Source organism: Sphaeramia orbicularis, chromosome 9 (genome assembly GCF_902148855.1).
Source record: "Sphaeramia orbicularis chromosome 9, fSphaOr1.1, whole genome shotgun sequence".
NCBI classification, from domain to species: Eukaryota; Metazoa; Chordata; class Actinopteri; order Kurtiformes; family Apogonidae; genus Sphaeramia; species Sphaeramia orbicularis.
In genome coordinates this window covers 531,305-551,710 of record NC_043965.1, presented here as the reverse complement: position 1 = coordinate 551,710, position 20,406 = coordinate 531,305, and the positions used below count along the sequence as shown (strand labels likewise).

Sequence of the window (20,406 nt, the reverse complement as noted above, 5' to 3'; positions counted from 1 at the left end):
ATCACAGCCTGACATCCGGTCCGGACCTTCAGAATAAAAGCCTCTGGCCCCTCATAGACCGGACCAGAACGGAACCATGTGGACCTGGACTAGGACCAGAACCAGGACCAGAACCAGAACCAGAACCAGGACTTAGACTTTACACAAATATAAATCAGATTCAGGTGTTTTTATGTGAAGGTTTTATTTTCATTTGTTCTTTTATTTATTTTAATGGATTTTGTTCAAAACAAAGAAATGAGGACCTGGACCAGGGTCAGAGGTCCAGTCCTGGACCCGAGTCCTGGACCTGATGGACCTGGTTCATCTCTGGTTCTTCGTCTGTGGTTTTATTAAAGTCTTTTTTGGGTCTTCTCATCTTCATCATCTGACTCCTTGGTTCTTCTTCAGACTTTTATTGCGAAGGTCCGGGGCTCGTATTTCCGGTCTCATTGAGTCGCACGCGGCGCAGACGAAACGGTAGCTCGGTGTGTTTGATGCCTGCCCCCCCCCCCCCCCCCCGCGCGCCCCTCCCCCGCCCCACCAGAACAGCTGCTAGACTCATCACCAGACCAGGACCAGGTCTGGAGTCTGGACTGGATCCCCGGGTCCTGCAGGAGGTTCAGAAGAACACAGGACCAAGGTTCACGGTCCGGATGTGGGTCCAGGTCAAGACCAGGATTAAGACCAGGGTTAGGACCAGGGTCAAGACCAGGATAAGACCAGGGTTTAGGACCAGGGTCCAAGACAGGATTAAGACCAGGGTTAGGACAGGGTCAAGACCAGGTTAAGACCAGGGTTAGGACCAGTATATGTTTAGTATGTACACATAGTGGGCAGTATTTGTTGTTCCTCTGCCTTTATGGGGGGAGTCTGGTCCTGGTTCTGATTGTTGTTCCAGTTCTGGTCCTGGTTCGGATTGTTGTTCCAGTTCTGGTCCTGGTTCCAGTTCTGATTGTAGTTCCAGTTCTGGTCCTGGTTCACAGGGGCCCAGCTGGACTGTGCAGCAGCAGGAGGAGGATCAGGACCCAGGTCTATTCTGGACTCTGTGGTTGACCCGCCTCCAGGTTTCCATGGAAACGTGGTCTTCTGTCGGACACTTTTGGACACATTCCTGTGTCTGGTTTTGTTCGATCCGGTTTTGGTCGACGGTGGTTTTTATTCACAGACAAAACAGTTTGATTTATCGCAGACTTTGACTCAAACGTTTGAGTTTGAACTAAAGATAAAAACAGTCGTTACAGATAATTAGAGATAATTAGAGTCAGTTCAGCTAATGACAGACTGAGACCAGTGGAGAAGGACAACAGCAACCTGGTCCAGATGGTTTAAACCTGGTCCAGATGGGCCAAAACCTGGTCCAGAGGGGTTAGACCTGGTCCAGTGGGTCCCTGGTGGATCTGCGGTGCCGGTCCTGTGTGGTTTACCTGAACCTTTAAGCCACCGGTGCACCTGAACCAGTTAGACCGGTGTTTACTCCAGATGTGGGCGTGCCTTCTGCCACTGCCGTAAATCGACACAAACCCCCCATTAAAGTCCTCTGGTCCTGTCAGACGGAGGATGAGAAAACCTGGACCCACCCAGACTGGCCTGGAACCAACCTGGGCCAACCTGGACTGCCTGGACCCACCTGGGCACAACCTGGACTGACCTGGACTGACCTGGGCCCACCTGGACTCCAGAGGACGAGGAGATCCGGATCAGAGTCTAAAGTTGAACCCAGTATCTGTTTAGTTCCATAGAAAAGAGTTTGGATTTGGTTTAATTTTTTTTTTTAGGTCAAATGAGGAAAATTAGAACTAATAAAACCTGTTGTTTTTTTTTTTTACATCCCTCAAAAAACAAAACCACATAACAACACAAAAAAAACACCCAGAGACGCTGACACTCCAAACCGGCTCAGCCAATCAGAGTCCAGAACAGCATCAGTTTAACTGATGAACACACGTCAACATTAACGCTACAAACAGTGGAGACAGAACAGCACAGGACGGACTCAAACCTCCATGTTTGAAAAGACCACGAGGACAAAAGGACAGAGTTTACGAGGTGACCCTGAACGCACCATGAGGTCTCCGCTGCATTATGGGTTAGACATTCACCTGATTTACTCAGACTGTCTGACACTACTGGTGCCTTACTGGTCGCTAAAATGTGTTGTGTTTTGTCGTGAAAGTCAAAGGCGTGGTCGACATTGAGGGCGTGGTCGAGGGCGGGGTCAGTTCAGACCTGCGCTTTAATCGTCCACGTGTTCATTCAGTTCATAGATGATTGAAGTTTGGATTAAAACTTCAGTACATGTACGTGAGAGATTCGTGTGGAGGCGGTGCCGCTGTTGGCTCCTCCCACCGCGCCTCCCTCGTCTGTCAGCGGCGCGGCGCAGAGGCGGACACGAACAGGCAGTGGTAGTTCCACAGCAGCAGCAGAACCATGAGCAGGAGGCACAGCAGCAGGACGGCCAGCAGGGGGGGGCAGCGGGACGACGGGGAGGGGGAGGGGCAGCTGACGGGGAGGGGAAGAGGAGGGGGAGGGGCTGGCGGCGAGGGGGAGGGGCAGCCCTGAAGCCACCAACACATACGCTTGAGTCCAGATCTGACAGAAGACATGATGGTCTGAGCTGGACCGGCCTGGAGGTCCTGGTTCTGGTCCTGGCTCTGGTCCTGGTCCTGGTTCTGGTCCTGGACCCTGGTCCTGGTCTCAGTTTGTCTGTGGGTTAAAACACAGGACGCCGTTCACATGTCTGTGCCTCATTATCAGCTCTAAAAATACCATGATGTTACCATGGCAACGGGCTGAAAGGCTTCAGTGTTACCGTGACGACCACCGAATGGAGATGAGAAGAAGACAGAGTCCACGAGTTTATGGGAACGATTTATGATGAACGACGGCAGACACAATCTGTCATTTATACATCTATAACTTATAGATCTATAATCTATAGATTTATAACCTACAGGTTATAGATTATACATGCACAGATCTATAGGTTATAGATCTATAATCTCTAACCCTATGGTTTCTTTTCTTCGGTGGTGCACAGGCTCCTCCCACTGGCGTTCTCTGTCCTATCAGAACGCTTGTTGGTGTTTGATGTCGTTTTCATGGTTGAACCTGTTGCTGACCTAAAGGGGTGTGTCTAGGTGTGATTGACAGCTGCTCTGACCAATCACTGTCAGATGGTTTGACTCTTTAACTCCATTATCGTTTGTTTTTCTCTGGTTCGTATTTCTTCTTCATTTCACTCTGTTCGTGGATAAAACATTAAAACAAGTATAAAACTCACCACCTCAGCTTTTTCTCCCTCTTTGCTCCGCCTCTCTTGGTCCCTCCGACTCCGCCCACAGCCAATCAGACAGGTGATTATTGGTTATTGACGAGCTCAGGCCTCATGGCGGAGGTGCAGGATGTGACCGACCCGTTCGGCATCAGACACAGAAGAGAACGCCACCGCGCCCGCTCCGTCGGGTCCTCGGCCAGGCGGGTCACCTGACCAGGGGGCGGAGCCTCAGACGTGACCTTCAGACTCAGAGTCAACAGAGCGAGGAGGAGGAATGGATGGGTTTGTGTTGTTTGTGTGAACGGTGGTTCAGCCGCTGTCATCTGTTTGATTCAAGCACGACACTGAACCTTTAACGAGCAACTTCCACCCAGAACTGAAGGGAAAACCAAACACTGAGGTTATATGTTAGATAATAAAGGAAATGGAGAAACATTTACAAACAGAACTGAAAAAGCAGAACCTGTACTAAAATGAAAAAGAACAAAATAAGAAACTAAACAAAAACAGAAAAAGAAATCAATAAACCGACAAAAATCAGAAATAATCAACAAAAGAACAAGTAACGTTAAGGAAATAAACCACAAACTGAACAAAAACTAAGAAAAAAAATAATCAAATACCTCAAAAATGAACAACAGCCCAAAAAAAAGAAAAAAAGGCAATAAAATGAACAGGATGAATCCAACCTGAGCATAATAAGGTGGTAGATGTTTGTTTTTAATGTTCAGTTCAGAATAAATCCAACTGAAAACATCAGCTTTTCTTCAGTTTTGATAAAATAACCTTTAAATTGAATCTGAGTTTTAATGAACATCGACATAATCGCTGAATTAAATATAAGAAAATACAAGATTTACACGGAAAAATGTCCAAAACACAGAATATTAAAGAAAAGAAAAGAGTGAAAAGGTTCAATCGATTTGACCCAAAGTTCGCATAATTTGAAGGTCGATGGAAAAGTGGCTAGTGTGAAGAACATGAACAAATCAGGTACGTTCGCCAAAAAAAAAAACAAAAAAAAAAAAAAAAAAAACAGAATACTAAAATCCCATTTCCAGAGGTTTAAAGTTGAACTGACGTGTGTCTGTGTTCGTACATTTACGATCAAAGCCCAGTTTTATTATTTTCTTACGTGTTGATGGTGACAGCTGGATCCATGCATGGACTGGACCTGAGACTACAGTACCCACAATGCCCTGCTCTGAGTCCAGTCCGTCCACACAAACGCCGTTTAGTGAAATAACAGATAAAGGTGGAAGACAGAGTACACAGAACCTGAACGGGGTCATTAAAGGTTAAAAAAACAAACCTCACTACACTGTAAAAAACATCAGTCTGTTTCTGAACCTGTTTTGGTCGTTGTCATGTTGGTGTTTTGGGGCTGGAAGTGACCGTATTTGGACAAAAGGGGCAGAACTGAAGGGGTCAGGGATAGGGCTGTAAGAAAATATTACGATATTTCATTTCACAATACTGTATGGATATTAAAAGTACTGTATCGATATTTTTAGGTATTTATTCAAATGTGGAGGTTCATTTTTGTTTTTCTTTTTTGTTTCTATTTTATTTCTTCTTATTTCACACTCTTTTATTCAATAATGTTGGTTCCTTTGTTTGGATTGAACTCAAATCCTGTTCTGGTGTTAGTTGTGAACTAATAGAATCTGAACATTTGAACAGGATCTGAAACTGGAATGTCTGGAAAACACAATTTCAGTTTGAACACAGTTGGAACATTTGCTGATAGAACATTAGATCCTGTTGGGATCAAATACAAATGTGTTTAGGATTTGGGCAGATTTCTGCTGGAATTCAATTCTTCAAGGAAATAATCATTTACAAAAAAGAAACAAACAAAAAAATGGCCTTTTTAACAGTATCGTGACATATTGTGATAAATCGTATCCTGACCTAGTACTGGGGTTGGTATCGGACCACCAGGTTCTTACCGATCCACAGCCCTGGTCCTGCCCCCTTAAACTAAAGTTCTGGAAGGAAGGGAAAAGGAAAATTAGCTTCACATCAGCAGGAGCTTTAGAGGAATTATTAAAACGTCGATAAGTTTAGTGACGCAGGAACCTGCTGATGTACGCATCACGAACGTACGGGTCAGAACCCCCCCCCCATACTGTACCTAAGGATGGACCTGTTCATAAACACACTGCACTAAATATACGACCCATGGACCAAAACCCACCAAAGGTTCTAATTTGTTCCACAGTTTGAATTTAGAAAGTGTAAAAATGATCCTGAAGTTCTTCAGAGTCAAAGGTGTCAACATTCCACACTAGTGTTTCTATAAATCTGGGTCAGTTTCGCTCAGACGGACCACGGAAAACACACGAATGATGATGAAATTTATGGTTATAAAAGATCTTATTTGTCAGCTGAGTTAGCGATGTTCTGATCCGATTTTTTTTTGGATTAGTTTTTCTGATACTGATCTGATACCGACTTTTTACAATGAAGTCTTGGTTTCCATGTGCAGTCAGTATCTACAGGTTCTTCTGTTCTTTTCCTGTTGGTGTGAATGTGGAACCTGAACTCAAACTGTGACCCCTTTGACTCTGAAGAGCTTCAGGATCACTTCTACACTTTTCACATTCACACTGTGGGACACATTAGAACCTTCGGCTGGTTTTCATTTCTACCTAGAGGGCGCTGTGAGAGAAATATGAACATATCTGCAAATAAACACAATATTTATGTTCGTCGACATGTTTATGGAACGACATCTCGTGATAATAAATTTTAAAAAATCATCACATTTGTGATTTAATGGATAAACAAATATCAATATTGCACACTTCTGTTTTTAACGCATTCAGGAAATATGGGTAAAGTTTTGCGTAGATGTCCGATAGAAAAGCGACTATTGCTAAACTTTAAAACTGTCATTAACTGTTCAAAGCTCCGCCTTTGGCACAGACAGGACTACGGCTCCAGTTCCAGATGAATGCCTTCGATGACGCTGCAGGCTGTTGGCAATTGTTAATTTTGTTTTTTGAACGATGCCTAATACTAAATTGCCGATTGCTATTTGTTTGGTTTTGTGTTGTGCTTTGTTATATGGAAAAAAAAAGAAAAGATAAAACGAGTAATAAAATAAGTGTAAAAAAAAAGTAATTAAAGCTAAACTTAACCCTTTCATGCATGAACTTTGGAAAAAAAAAGGATCTGTTTTTTTTTGTCGATTGATTTTTTACTCAAAATTAGGCTAAGTTGAATGCATTTTGAACTTTTTTTTTTTTAATATGGCTTTATTAAGTACGATATTAATATTAGGTTTTTTTAAAATTAATTAATTGCCTATATTGCAAACACATGATGCAATATAAATTTTTTGGCTCAAATGTGCTCACAGCTCTTCTTTGTGTGTGTGCTCATATTAAATCAGTCTCAGTGAATCCAAAGGAACTTTGTGTTGGTAAATGACAGTTGTCAAATGGACAGGATTTCAGTTCTGTTCAACATGTTGATGCTCATATGAACTATGTTTTCAGCTCAAAAATGAACCATTCAGCACAATTAATGCTATATTTTCATGTCACAAATGGACAAGTTCTATTTGAACTGAATTGAGCTGAAAAAACAAATCTTCTCTCTTTTGGATTCCCCAGTTTTTCTTCCCAGATTCTCTCCTCCATATCACATGTTTTATTTGTACAGTTCAATCTGGAGTATGGTGCTGATCCATCCTGCTTCTGTTCCACCAACACATACATGAAGAATGGCCACACAGCACTGTTTACATCAACACTTTTACATAAGAAGCATTTTTAGACACAAAGAACAATTCTAGATTGTTCTGTTCCTCTTTAGTCTGATGCTAAACTATCCAATAAATAATAGTGCTCCTAGTTTTGCACAGGGATCATTAGTGTAACGCTGACATGGCTGCAGAGCATCAGTATGATGGTGATCACACAACAACCATGTCACATCCGTCCACTGACACATTTAGTGTTTTTGTGTCAGCTGGGATTGTTTAGATCCACAATACCAACATTTATGAGAAGAGCACAATTAGCAATAGTAAGTCTAGAAGGTTTATTCCTAATAAAGTACTGGGACTGACCAGAGCATCATGGGTAATGTCACTTCCGTCCACGAGCAAAAGTTTTCACATCCACGTGCTATTCCAAATCCATATTGTATGAAAATAGAGCTTCCACTGTCAGAGAATATCAGCAGTCTGTGCACAGATGGATTAGCATTATTTACACACACTTCTGTGACTGTAGGACAACTGGTTTTTGGTTTTTTTTTTGACAAAAATGGACACTCATTTGATCCCCTAAGGAAATTTTAGCCATTTTATGGAATGTCCTTTGTGGTGGGACAGTGTGTTTTTGTTTGTTTTTAGCTTTTTTGTATAAAGATATGACTTCTGTCTACAGACGTGGACAGAAAACCCACAGACGGGTCTAAGGAGGATAACTTATGAGATCACAGAGCGGTCCAAATTCCTAAAACTAAGATGACACTTCTTCTCATTGTTTTACTTTGGGTCTATAGAGGGGGAACCCATGTGGTTTGGAGAATACTGCCTTTAGAACCCTCTGGAAAATGAGCTGAAACTATGTGCCCACAAATGTGAATGTCAGGCAATGAAAGGGTTAAATAGCAAAAGCAAAATAAAAATGAAAAATGCAACTAATAATCCAGACATTTAAGATTATTATTGACTGAAAAAAGAGTGAAAATTAAGCATTATAAATAATGAGGAAAGTCAAAGTTGCTACCGGGGCACATTGTTTCCTTTCGTTCTCATTTGTTCTAGTCAGTTCCGTCAGACTCCTGTTAGTTCAGTTCCACATTCAGCCCAGTTTGATCTGCAGTGGGACCGAACCAGGAAAATAACAACAGTGAAAAAAAGTACAATTCTATCTGATCAGGTTTACATCTACAAAGTTCCTTAAAATCTGAATAACATGAACAAACTTGAATTGTCATAAGAAAAACAAGTGTAATTTTAACATTTTAACAACATTCTGTCCTCAGTTTATCATTTACAATCGCACAAGAACATTCAGTAACAGGCAGAATATTGGTAAAATTGCATTTACTTTTCTTCAGACATTTCCATTTGTTCATATTTCTTCAGGTTATTCACATTTTTTGTAAAAGTATAGTTTGTAATGTAACATTTTCATGTAATTTTACTTTTTTACACCAAAAAAAACAAAAAAATTTGGGCTTGTCATTATTTACAGGTTATTCTGATCATATTTGACTGGTTCTGACCCACTGGAAATCTAATCAGACTGTATGTGTGTGTATGTGGAACCTGAATTAAAAGGATTTAACACCATTGATTGTTAAAATCTTCAGTGTAATTTTTGCATTTCACAAATTCATCCCGCAGGCCGGACTGGACCCTTTGGTGGCTGGATTGGGCCCCGGGCCGCATGTTTGACACCTGTGCTCTATTATTAGTCTGTTATTGTTGTTGGTGTTTTTGGGGTGTTTGTTTTTGTCTTGTTTTTAGGTTACTGTTAGAATTGTACATAAAACTCCAAACAGATTCCAGTTCTAAAAGCTCAGCCTTCAGACACGGTGGACCTGTTACATCACAGAGTCTGTTTGTTGGCCCCGCCCCCAGCACTCATGTGCCATTCAGAGAACAGAGTTTCTGTTGAATTACCTCCCACCTGCAGGTCAACCCCCCCCCACACACACACACACACACACTAACCAATCAGATTTGACTCTTTAAACCCCAGAGTTTCCAGGTCGGAGGCGTCTGCGTTCGTCGGTCATCGACAGGATGTGAAGGACTGTGATTGGCTGCGGCTTCTGTCAGAATCAGCTTTTATTGGCCGAGCGTGTGAACACATACAAGGGTTAGATTCTGCGTGACAACTTCAATTTCACCAAAAAATACACAGAATACTTTTATGAAACTCCTTCAATGTTGTCACTACGTGAACTCTATGAGTCTGTGGATGGAGGCGGGAAAGTGGGCGGGGCTGGCAGTAACTCTGGGTTACAGTTTCTATGGTCACATGACGTGAGAGCAGCTGAGAGTCATTAGAAACAGACGCAGCGATGATGGAAACCAGCAGAAACAGTCCAGTCCAGTGGCTACATGTGAGAAAAACAACCAAAGGCCTCTGTCCAATCAGAAGGAGGCGCCAAAGGTCAAAGGTCACATTCCTCAGAGGACGCAGGGAAACGGTAGAAATGGTGGACAGCTTCAGTGATTTTAGGACAAAGGAGGTTCAAAAAGATACGTCCACAGGAAGAAAAAAAAAAAACAGGCCAGAGTAAATGTCAGAGTTCTCACATGAATACGAAGAACGGGTTCTGTACAAGATAGGGACCAGGACCGGGACCAGGACCGGGACCGGACCGGGACCAGGACCAGGACCGGGACCAGGACCGGGACCAGGACCGGGACCAGGACCGGGACCAGACTATCAGAACAATACAAAGGAAAGGTGCATGACATGGAAACAACATGCACCAGAATGACATCAGAGAATAATAGTGAACTGCACAACCAGGACCAGATCAAACCGGATTAAACTGAACTGAGCTAGATTAAACTGGATCAAACTAGATCAAACTGGATTAACTGAATCAAACCAGATTAAACTGGATCCAACCAGATTAAACTGGATCAAACAGATTAAACTGGATCAAACCAGATAAAACTGGATCAAACCAGATTAGACCAGATTCAACTGAATTAAACCAGATTAGACCATATTGGACTGAACCAGATTAAACCAAATCAAACCGGGTTAAACCAGGTTTAGGGTGAAGCTCTACTGAACATTTACTCGACATGTTTGTCAGTTTTTTGTGACTGTTTCGTTAAACAGACGTACAAACAGCAGGATCGGACATGATTCCAGTAAACACACCAGTGTTTGGCTGTTGAGGCTGTTGTTGTTTCTGCTTCTTTTCCTTCATAATGCGGTCGATTTACTGACGTTTCAAATCAGATGAACTTTTTCTGCGTCTTTCTTTGATCTTATGAATCAAACACATACATTAAACTAAACCTAAACTGAACTGGTCTGTCGGTTTATTCATATTCTGTTCATGTAAATTCCATGTCGGTGTATGGACCCTGAACGCCACACGCTCAGATGAACAAAACAAAGTCAAAGACAGTAAATGAAATTGTGTTGTGGGCTGAACGTATCTGCAGATCCAAACCCAAACCCTGGTTTAGGAGCTACATGTGCCATCAATGTGTTTAGAATCAGCACAAAAACACAAAATCACCTAAAACACAGAATTAAAGAGTTGAAATGTACAGTTGACATGTTTGTATTTAGATACAATTAAACATCTGACATCATTGGGTTTAACCAGAGGCTTAAACTCAGATTTAAACTCAGGTTTAATCTGAAGATTTAACCTGATTTAATTTGTTTGTTCGTCGCTATCGACAGAAAATAATCAACAATAAAAAGCACAAATAATGAACGAGAAATAACCCACATATTATTAATAAATACCCGTTAGCTACAGGACCGTCAGAAGCTAACGTTTAAGGACTCTCTGACATCACAGGGGGCGTGTTCAGGCATGGCCCCTCCCACCCGTCAACCCGCACAATAATAATCCTCACATTTTACAGTGTATTTACATCAAACCGACACTCACACAATAAAACAAAGGTGGGTCCGGCTTTAACAGAGCTTTGAGTACATCTCAACGTTAGCGTCCGTTAAATTAAACATAAACACATTTAATAAACATTAATACAAACATGAGCCGAGCGTCGCTGAGAACAATGTCGTGGAATAAAAAACAAAACAAAAAACCCCCAAAAACAACGAATCATGAAATCAATCATGAAAGTAATAATAAGCAGATGAATGACAGGACTCAGAATGAATCAATAATCAATAAAGTATTAAAGTAACAACGATCATTTAACGTACGAGTGTAAACGGTGCCAGTGAACGTCCCATGAGCGTGATTATTATTAGAATTATTATTGCGTTGCTACATTAATAAACACTGAAACTTTTTACTAATTAAAAAAATATCTATAGTGTGTACAAAACGGTCAAACAACATCAATAGTTAATAATTAGTGATGACGTTTCACTACTATACACGTTAATTATTTCACTTTTCTGCAAATATTCTAGAATTCACTCGTTTTACACGTGAATATTAAAAATGAACAGTTTTTACACTAAAAGTAAAATGTGTGTTTATATATTTTCTGACATCGCTGGTTTAATTTAATAATATTAAAACTACGGCGGTGTTGGTCAGTGTCACATGGATGGACTCCTATTGGAAGAGAAATACGGCTAGCATTAGCTGGTGCATTAGCATCTTCTGCTACGTTGTTCACTGTCACGCTGGTGCACACGTGTATAGCGTTAGCATTGGTGTTAGCATTAGATCCAGTCATGTAACGATGTTTAGACTCATCTGGTATATTTAACAACAACACTACCAACATTAGCATTTATAAAATACCGTATCTTACAGAACTACCAACTCATTAACATTAGCATTAGCTTCTACTATGCGGGTCTTCCAAATTTTCACAGCTTGTCATGACATCAGTATAGATATAGTTAGCGTTACATTAGCTTTAGCGACATCAGTGTTAGCCTTAGCACCGGTCAGACAACTACAGTTGGCCTTATCTGATACATTAGCATTAGCGACGATAATATCGGCATGAATCCTCCCTGTGCTATCTACAGTTAGCCTTCGTTGACAGTGTGTGGTTAATTCGTGGTTAAAAACCTGAATGTGTGGACGTTCGTCGGCTTGACTGTTCCGTCCGTGGATTCATCTGCTTATGTTCAACCGGTGGAATGCTTCTCGTTCATTGTGTTCTTGTTCTCAGGGACGCTCTTGGCTCAGATTTAGCTACATTGCCCCTGTGGCGCGAAAGCCTCGTAGCTCCGCCCACTCAGTGAGAGCGGGCGGAGCTAGGAGGTTTCCTCGCCGCAGACAGGTGGTTCCAACGTTGTGGAGGTAGAGACTGACATCGCACAGGTCTGACATCATCAGCAGAGACACAGTGGAGGTGGAGCAGGGACTACGTTTCCCATCATGCCTCGGGACCGTCAGTGGGGACAGTGGGCGGAGTCTCTGGGTCATGAAGTTCTTGTTTTGTTTCCCTACATGAGCCTGTATCTGTGTCAGTGATGGTTTTATTCATACTTTTATAAACGGTCTGAACGTAAACAGTCTGACGGCGAACGTCTTATTTTTCTGCTCGTATCTGCGTTCTCATCCTGTTCCGACTGTCGGGCATTTTCTGTTTCTCTGTGTTTGAGGCGAACGACGTGAAACCCTGTTATTTTCAATAATTACTGTTTGGTTTTGTCTCATATATTACAGTTAAACATCAGTTTGGAGCTTCTTCAGATGTTTCAGATGGATGAGTTCATGGTTAAAGTTACTTTGATATTCGTGGGAAAATAAAAAAGTGAATTATTACATATGTTTAAAGCAGATTTTTGTCATTAGTGCATTGTATTAGAACAAAAAAGTGTCCGTTTTTAGACATTAAAGGTTAATAAATGTTGATGCGTTTGTTATTTATTATCACCTCGTTCAGCGTTTATAAATAAATGTTCTCTTTATAGATATTAATAAATGGAACATGAATGTACATCTTACTATAATATTAACATATATTTACATGAATGTACTAGATACGACTTTTTGTGAACGTATTAACATATAAATAAAAACACTGGATCAAACCAGATGAAACTGGATTAAACTGGATATACATATACATATATTTACGTGAATGTACCAGATAAGACTGTTTGTGAACGTATTAACACATAAATAAAAACACTATCTACTATTTTCTGCTTAGACTCGACTATTAACAAGAATTAATCAAAGGAATAATTAAGAAGACCATTAAATTCAGAGAATCCTACAGTTCGTTTGACTAAACATACGTTTATAGAATAAATCTGTAAAAACACTGGGTTTAATTAAATCAGTTTTGGATGAACTTTGTGTCATTTTCATAAACGTTGTGGACACAGATGCAGAAGAGTCTCCTGAACACTACATTACCCATGATCCTCCTGAACACTACATTACCCATGATCCTCCTGAACACTACATTACCCATGATCCTCCTGAACACTACATTACCCATGATCCTCAGCAGCAGGAGCCTCCTCTGTCGCTGCTTTCAGGAACATCCTGAACTTCATGTCCCGAGACTTGGACCACGCCCCCACGATCAGCGGGTCCGATCACCGTGTTTGATCAGTGGATGGGCGTCCGCCGCGGGGGAGCTTTGATCGGTCCGTGTGATTGGTCGATTGATTGGCGCCATGGAAACGGAAGTGTGACATCACAGACACCGACCAAAAATAAAAGTTCACTGTGTGTCAATCAAAGACCCTCTGGAGGCGGAGCTACAAGCACAGGAAGGTATGTGTGTGTCTGTGTGTGGAGGTGTGCGGTGACAGATGGTGTGTGTTTGTGTAACTGTGTTTGTCGTTGTGTGTCTGTGTGTGTGTTACTGTTTATTATTGTGTGTCTGTGTGTGTGTGTGTTACTCTTTGTCACTGTGTGTGTGTGTGTTACTCTTTGTCAGTGTGTGTAGAGGTTTGTGGTGACAGATGGTGTGTGTTTTGTGTAACAGTGTGTCGTCGTCCAAAGTCCTGATGTCATGGTTTGTGTTTCCTGTGCAGTTTGTCCATCTGTTTAATGTGTGTGTGTGTGTGTGTGTGAGATTGTGTTGATCATGTGTGTAGATGTGAATAATATGCATTTAAGGTGGTGTTTGTGTGTCCAGAGGGTCAGTGTTGTGTGTTTGTATTTAAACAGTGCGTTGTTGTGTGCATATTGTGTGTCTGTTGCGTGTCCGTTGCGTGTCTGTGGCTCAGCAGCAGCAGTGGTGCTCGTCGCGTCGTTTCCTAGACGACGGTGCTGACGGAGGGATCTGATAGGTTGAGCTGTCCGGTGATGTCAGTCGGGTATGGCTACGGAGAGACGACAAAAACACACACACACACACACAGACACACACAGACGCACACAGACACACACACTGGTTAATGACACACAGGTCTTCATCACCTGCCTCCTTCCTCTTCCTCCGGTTCACATCAATCAGATCAGTCAATGAATGTGAGTCGTTTATCGTCTAAATCACTGTTGGTTCTAATTAGACTCCAGTGTTTCAGTCAAACCAACCGGGCTTTTATTGTGAAATATTCAACAGGAAGTCACATATAAACGGGGGTTTGTGTTGGAACAGATCAGACGGTTAATGATGGAACTGTACAACATTGAACCAGAAGGTGAAGCAGGACGTTCCCTCGAGGTTTCACAATAAAAGCCCAGATAATTCAAACACCATAAGGCTTTTAATTTGAAACAGGAAGTGTTGGGTCGTTTTAAGTGGGTCACGGTTCGGCTTTAATGGATTCTGTGTCTGGTGTAAAACCTGCTTCAGATAAAGACCTGGTTCTGAAAAGTCTGACTGCACCTGAAGGTGTCATTCCTGTTGCTTCCTGTGGGGGGTGCTAACACCACACACGCTTCAGTGTCTCATCAGCATCAGCGTTCCGACGTCCGAACCCTGACGTTAGCGCCGTCTCGGTTCCTTGACTAACAGCCGTTGGATTTAATATTACTTCATCATTTACAGATCGACGAGAACACGAACAAAAACGGTTCGGCTGTTCCTGAACGGAAACGGGAACAGAACGAAAACAAACGAATTTTGACCGGAAATGCCCGTGAATGCAGCGTAAGCCCCGCCCACTCTGATGCAGACGTTTATCTGAACATAAAAAGAGGTCTGTCCCCATGACAACACAACCTGTCTCCAAACACGTCCAGACTCTGGCCCTGTCTGTAGTTGTCCAACCTGTGGATGGTATCCATGGTAACCTCCAGCTGGATCTGATGTTTCAAATGTTAAACACATGGACAGAATAAAAGACAAACCAGTTTAAGGACAGACGCTGTTTACGTGAGGACGACAAGCACAGACGTCTGCATCAGTGTGGACGATGGTGGACACTTCATCCACATTATCCCTGAGATTCACACCCGCTGTTGAGGACACGTCCAAACATCTGCATTTACATGAACTTCAGTCGTAGAAACAACAACGAAAAAACGATTATTTCACCAAAAAATACCCGATAAAACCCCCGAGACTCAGAGTCGAGGAAACGAAGAGATGAAACGGCCGAGTCTGAAACGGAGCGGGTTGTGTCGGTGTCGGGGTGTATATGTGTGTCGGGGTGTGTGTGTGTTGTTGTGTGTGTCGGTCATGCTTGCAGAGGGCGACAGAGGCAGTGTGTGTGTCGTATGTATCTGGACACCACTCAAATCCACTGAGAGAGAAAACACTCATATTGAAAATAAAGAGAGATGATCACAAAGAAACATGGGTTAGAGCCCCGCCCCCTTCTTCCAGCCCCCCCCCCCCATCACCTGACCCCACCTCCGGGTCAGAACCACTGCCTCATTCAAAGCAGTTCCCTCATTAGAACCTTTGAATGTGGGCGGATCCCTGAGTTAACGCTGGCGCCGCCGCCTCGTCGCCACGGAAACACTGCAGCCAATGGGAGGCCAGTGTTGGACGGCTGTGGAGTCAAACACAAACACGGGTCCAGCACAGACCTGATTGGACCAGCGCCGCCCCCCTAAGGATCAGGTTTAAACACCAGAACCCACAAAGTCACACATTTAAACCAAAACACAACGTTCTGTCAAATAAAAGAAACTGTCACATGATCAACGGACGACGTCGACAAGAATAAACAATAAATTACATCTTTATGAACTGATAATTAATGACAGATTAAAGAACATGTAATGAGTACGAAATAATAATTACAAGAAATGAACTGAAATTCAGTCCAATAATAATAATAATAATAATAATAATAATAATAATGATAATAATAACTAGAAGAAAAATAAATATTTCATATGAAAAAATTAAAACAGAAACAACGAAAAACTCGTCTCAAATTGCTGCTAAAAGTAACAAAATGCAGAACATTTAACAACAATATATATTATATTTAATCATATATAAGTATTATGAGAACAATAAATAAAACAATAATAAACATCGAAACATTTACAAGTGAATCTAAATGCATATCTTTAGCTGTTTTCATTCTTTTTCTGGTGTTCGTTTACACTGACATTGGTTTCTTTTGTTTAAAATCTTCTATTGTATACTTTATATTTTACATCTTGTGATTAGAATATTGTTCAAATTATACATTAACTTGGTTATTACAGTATGTTTGAATGATTATATTAAAATTATGATTATTAGTGTTATTATTCTAGTTTATATGACCCCTACAGGGGGCATATTATTTGAGCTGTATTTAATGAGTCATATTCGCTGGGGGTGGGGGGGGTGGGGTGGGGGCACTGCCCTGGTTGGGCACCAGGGCCCTGGTGCAGCTCCGTACGGCCCTGCTGTTTTACAACCTGTGGCTGAAAAGTAATAAATGAAACCGTCAACGCTGTCACCACGACAACACAGAAGAACAGATGATCAACCTGAAACAGAAACAGCTCAGAGGAGGAGGAGGAGGAGGAGGAGCGACGGCGCCACCTGTGGAAAAACAACCCGATGGATCCAACCGCTGCAAAGCATCATGGGATGGAAGACAGCATCGACAGCTGAGATGAAGTGACACAGACGGATGAAAGGAAAGGACAGGGAGGAGGCGAGAAGAGGAGGAGAGAGAGGAGGAGAGAGAGGAGGACAGGGAGGTGGACAGCGAGGAGGAGGGAGAGGAGGACAGGGAGGAGGAGAGAGAGGAGGACAGAGAGGAGAGAGGAGGACAGGGAGGAGGAGAGAGAGGAGGACAGAGAGGTGGACAGCGAGGAGGAGAGAGAGGAGGACAGGGAGGAGGAGAGAGAGGAGGAAAGAGAGGAGGACAGAGAGGAGAGAGGAGGACAGGGAGGAGGAGAGAGAGGAGGAGAGAGAGGAGGACAGAGAGGAGGACAGCGAGGAGGAGAGAGAGGAGGACAGGGAGGAAGAGAGAGAGGAGGAAAGAGAGGAGGACAGAGAGGAGAGAGGAGGACAGGGAGGAGGAGAGAGAGGAGGACAGCGAGGAGGAGAGAGAGAGGAGGACAGAGAGGAGGAGGAGAGAGGAGGACAGAGAGGAGGAGAGAAAGGGAGGACAGAGGGAGAGAGAGGAGGAGGGAAGGGGGGGAGAGGCACCAGGGAGGAGGAGAGAGAGGAGGACAGAGAGGACCAGAGATGGAGGAGGGGGAGGAGGACCAGAGAGGCGGAAAGAAAGGAGGACAGGGAGAGGGGACAGAGAGGAGGACAGAGAGGAGGACAAAGAGGAGGAGAGAGGAGGAGGAAAGAAAGGAGGACAGGGAGAGGGACAGGAGATGGAGGACAGAGAGGAGAGAGAGGCGGCGAGGGAGGAGGGACAGAGAGAGCCTAGGGAGGACAGAGAGGAGAGAGAGGAGGACGAGGGAGGAGGACCGCGAGGAGAGAGGAGGACAGAGAGGAGAGAGAGGAGCGAAGGGAGGAGGACAGAGAGGATGAAAGAAAGGAGGACAGGGAGAGGACAGAGAGGAGGACAGAGAGAAGGAGAGAGAGGAGGCTCAAAGAAAGGAGGAGGAGTGCGAGGACACAGGTCCACAGGAGAGGAGACCACACAGGCTGAACCTCCAACGCCTTCTTTGCAAGAGGACGACGAGAGACAAGAACGTCCTGAACGAAGACGAGCCGCAAGGACACAACCTGGACACCTGTCTGTCTGTGTGGACACCTGTCTGTCTGTCTGTGTGGACACCTGTCTGTCTGTCTGTCTGTGTGGACACCTGTCTGTCTTTCTGTGTGGACACCTGTCTGTCTGTCTGTCTGGACACCTGTCTGTCTGTCTGTGTGGACACCTGTCTGTCTGTCTGTCTGTGTGGACACCTGTCTGTCTGTCTGTGTGGACACCTGTCTGTCTGTCTGTCTGTGTGGACACCTGCCTGTCTGTCTGTGTGGACACCTGTCTGTCTGTCTGCGTGGACACCTGTCTGTCTGTCTGTGTGAACACCTGTCTGTCTGTCTGCGTGGACACCTGTCTGTCTGTCTGTCTGTGTGAACACCTGTCTGTCTGTCTGTGTGGACACCTACCTGTCTGTCTGTCTGTGTGGACACCTGTCTGTCTGTCTGTGTGAACACCTGTCTGTCTGTCTATATGGACAACTGCCTGTCTGTCTGTCTGTGTGGACACCTGTCTGTCTGTCTGTCTGTCTATGTGGACACCTGCCTGTCTGTCTGTCTGTCTGTGTTGACATCTATCTGTCTGTCTGTCTGTGTGGACACCTGTCTGTCTGTCTGTGTGAACACCTGTCTGTGTGAACACCTGTCTGTGTGGACACCTGTCTGTCTGTGTGAACACCTGTCTGTGTGAACACCTGTCTGTGTGAACACCTGTCTGTGTGGACACCTGTCTGTCTGTGTGAACACCTGTCTGTCTGTCTGTGTGAACACCTGTCTGTCTGTCTGTGTGAACACCTGTCCGTCTGTCTGTCTGTGTGGACACCTGTCTGTCTGTGTGGACACCTGTCTGTCTGTCTGTCTGTGTGAACACCTGTCTGTCTGTGTGGACACCTGTCTGTCTGTCTGTCTGTCTGTGTGAACACCTGTCTGTCTGTCTGTCTGTCTGTGTGGACACCTGTCTGTCTGTCTGTCTGTCTGTGTGGACACCTGTCTGTCTGTCTGTCTGTCTGTCTGTGTGGACACCTGTCTGTCTGTCTGTCCAACACCTGTCTGTCTGTCCACACAGGACACCTGTCTGTCTGTCTGTCTGTCCAACACCTGTCTGTCTGTCTGTCTGTCTGTCTGTCTGTGTTGACATCTGTCTGTGTGAACACCTGTCTGTCTTTCCTGATAAGGGACAGGTGAACATATGGAGATGTAAGAAGAGGAGGTGAAGGAGAGGAAAAAGAAACCACTAAAACTACACAACAATAACTACAACTACACAACAACCACTAAAACTATACAACAATAACTAAAATTACACAACAACCACTAAAACTACACAACAACTAAAACTATACAACAACCCCCTAAAACTACACAACAACCACTAAAACTACACAACCCAAAAAACTACATAACAACCCCCTAAAACTACACAACCACTAAAACTACACAACCCAAAAAACTACATAACAACCCCCTAAAACTATACAACAACCCCCTACAACTACACAATAAACCTAAAACTACACAACAACCACTAAAACTACACAACAACCCAAAAAACTACACAACAACCCCCTAAAACTGCACAACAACCACTAAAACTACACAACAACCCAAAAAACTACATAACAACCCCCTAAAACTATACAATAAACCTAAAACTACACAACAACCACTAAAACTACACAACAACCCAAAAAACTACACTGAACAAAAATATAAACGCACCACTTTGTTTTTGCTCCCATTTTTCATGAGCTGAACTCAAAGATCTAAAACTTTTTCTATGTACACAAAAGGCCTATTTCTCTCAAATATTGTTCATAAATTTGTCTAAATCTGTGTTAGTGAGCACTTCTCCTTTGTCCTTTGCTGAGATAATCCATCCACCTCACAGGTGTGGCATATCAAGATGCTGATTAGACAGCAGGATTATTGCACAGGTGTGCCTTAGGCTGGCCACAATAAAAGGCCACTCTAAAATGTGCACTTTTACTGTATTCCAGGTCCAGGGGGGTCAGAAAACCAGTCAGTATTTGGTGTGACCACCATTTTCCTCACACAGTCTTCTTCATGAATTCTCTGAAACAGCTTTGGAGATGGCTTATGGTAGAGAAATGAACATTCAATTCACAGGCAAAAGCTCTGGTGGAGATTCCTGAAGTCAGCATGACCAGTGCATATTCCCTCAAAACTTGTGACATCTGTGGTATTGTGCTGTGTGATAAAACTGCACATTTTAGAGTGGCTTTTTATTGTGGCCAGCCTAAGGCACACCTGTGCAAAAATCCTGCTGTCTAATCAGCATCTGGATCTGCCACACCTGTGAGGTGGATGGATTATCTCAGCAAAGAAGAAGTGTTCACTAACACAAATTTAGACAGATTTGTGAACAATATTTGAGAGAAATAAACCTTGTGTGTACACAGAAAAAGTTTAGATCTTTGAGTTCAGCTCATGAAAA

General features: G+C 43.2%; 1 protein-coding gene and 1 long non-coding RNA gene across 3 annotated transcripts in view; both read right to left on the bottom strand.

Annotated features, from left to right (window-relative positions):
• Positions 1 to 12,489: 12,489 nt before the first annotated feature.
• On the bottom strand, positions 12,490 to 13,346 carry LOC115425789 (uncharacterized). Its single transcript, XR_003936271.1, has 2 exons — positions 13,000 to 13,346; positions 12,490 to 12,876 (listed from the first exon to the last, which is right to left on the bottom strand). It is a non-coding gene; the product is annotated as an uncharacterized LOC115425789 (long non-coding RNA).
• A 146-nt stretch (positions 13,347 to 13,492) lies between these two features.
• LOC115425753 (glutamate receptor ionotropic, NMDA 1-like) overlaps positions 13,493 to 20,406 on the bottom strand; it is a 47,075-nt gene continuing 40,161 nt past the window's right edge. Inside the window, exons 17-18 of one of the 2 annotated variants that reach the window (XR_003936270.1) lie at positions 14,079 to 14,214; positions 13,493 to 13,783 (exon numbers count right to left, since the gene is read on the bottom strand). Coding sequence is in view for 1 of the 2 variants with exons in the window: in XM_030143495.1 (XP_029999355.1) it covers positions 14,149 to 14,214 (66 nt within the window). In the remaining variant the exon portion in view is untranslated. Of the gene's footprint in view, positions 13,784 to 13,816; positions 14,215 to 20,406 lie in introns of those variants that run through there. The other variant, XM_030143495.1, reaches the window with a different exon arrangement.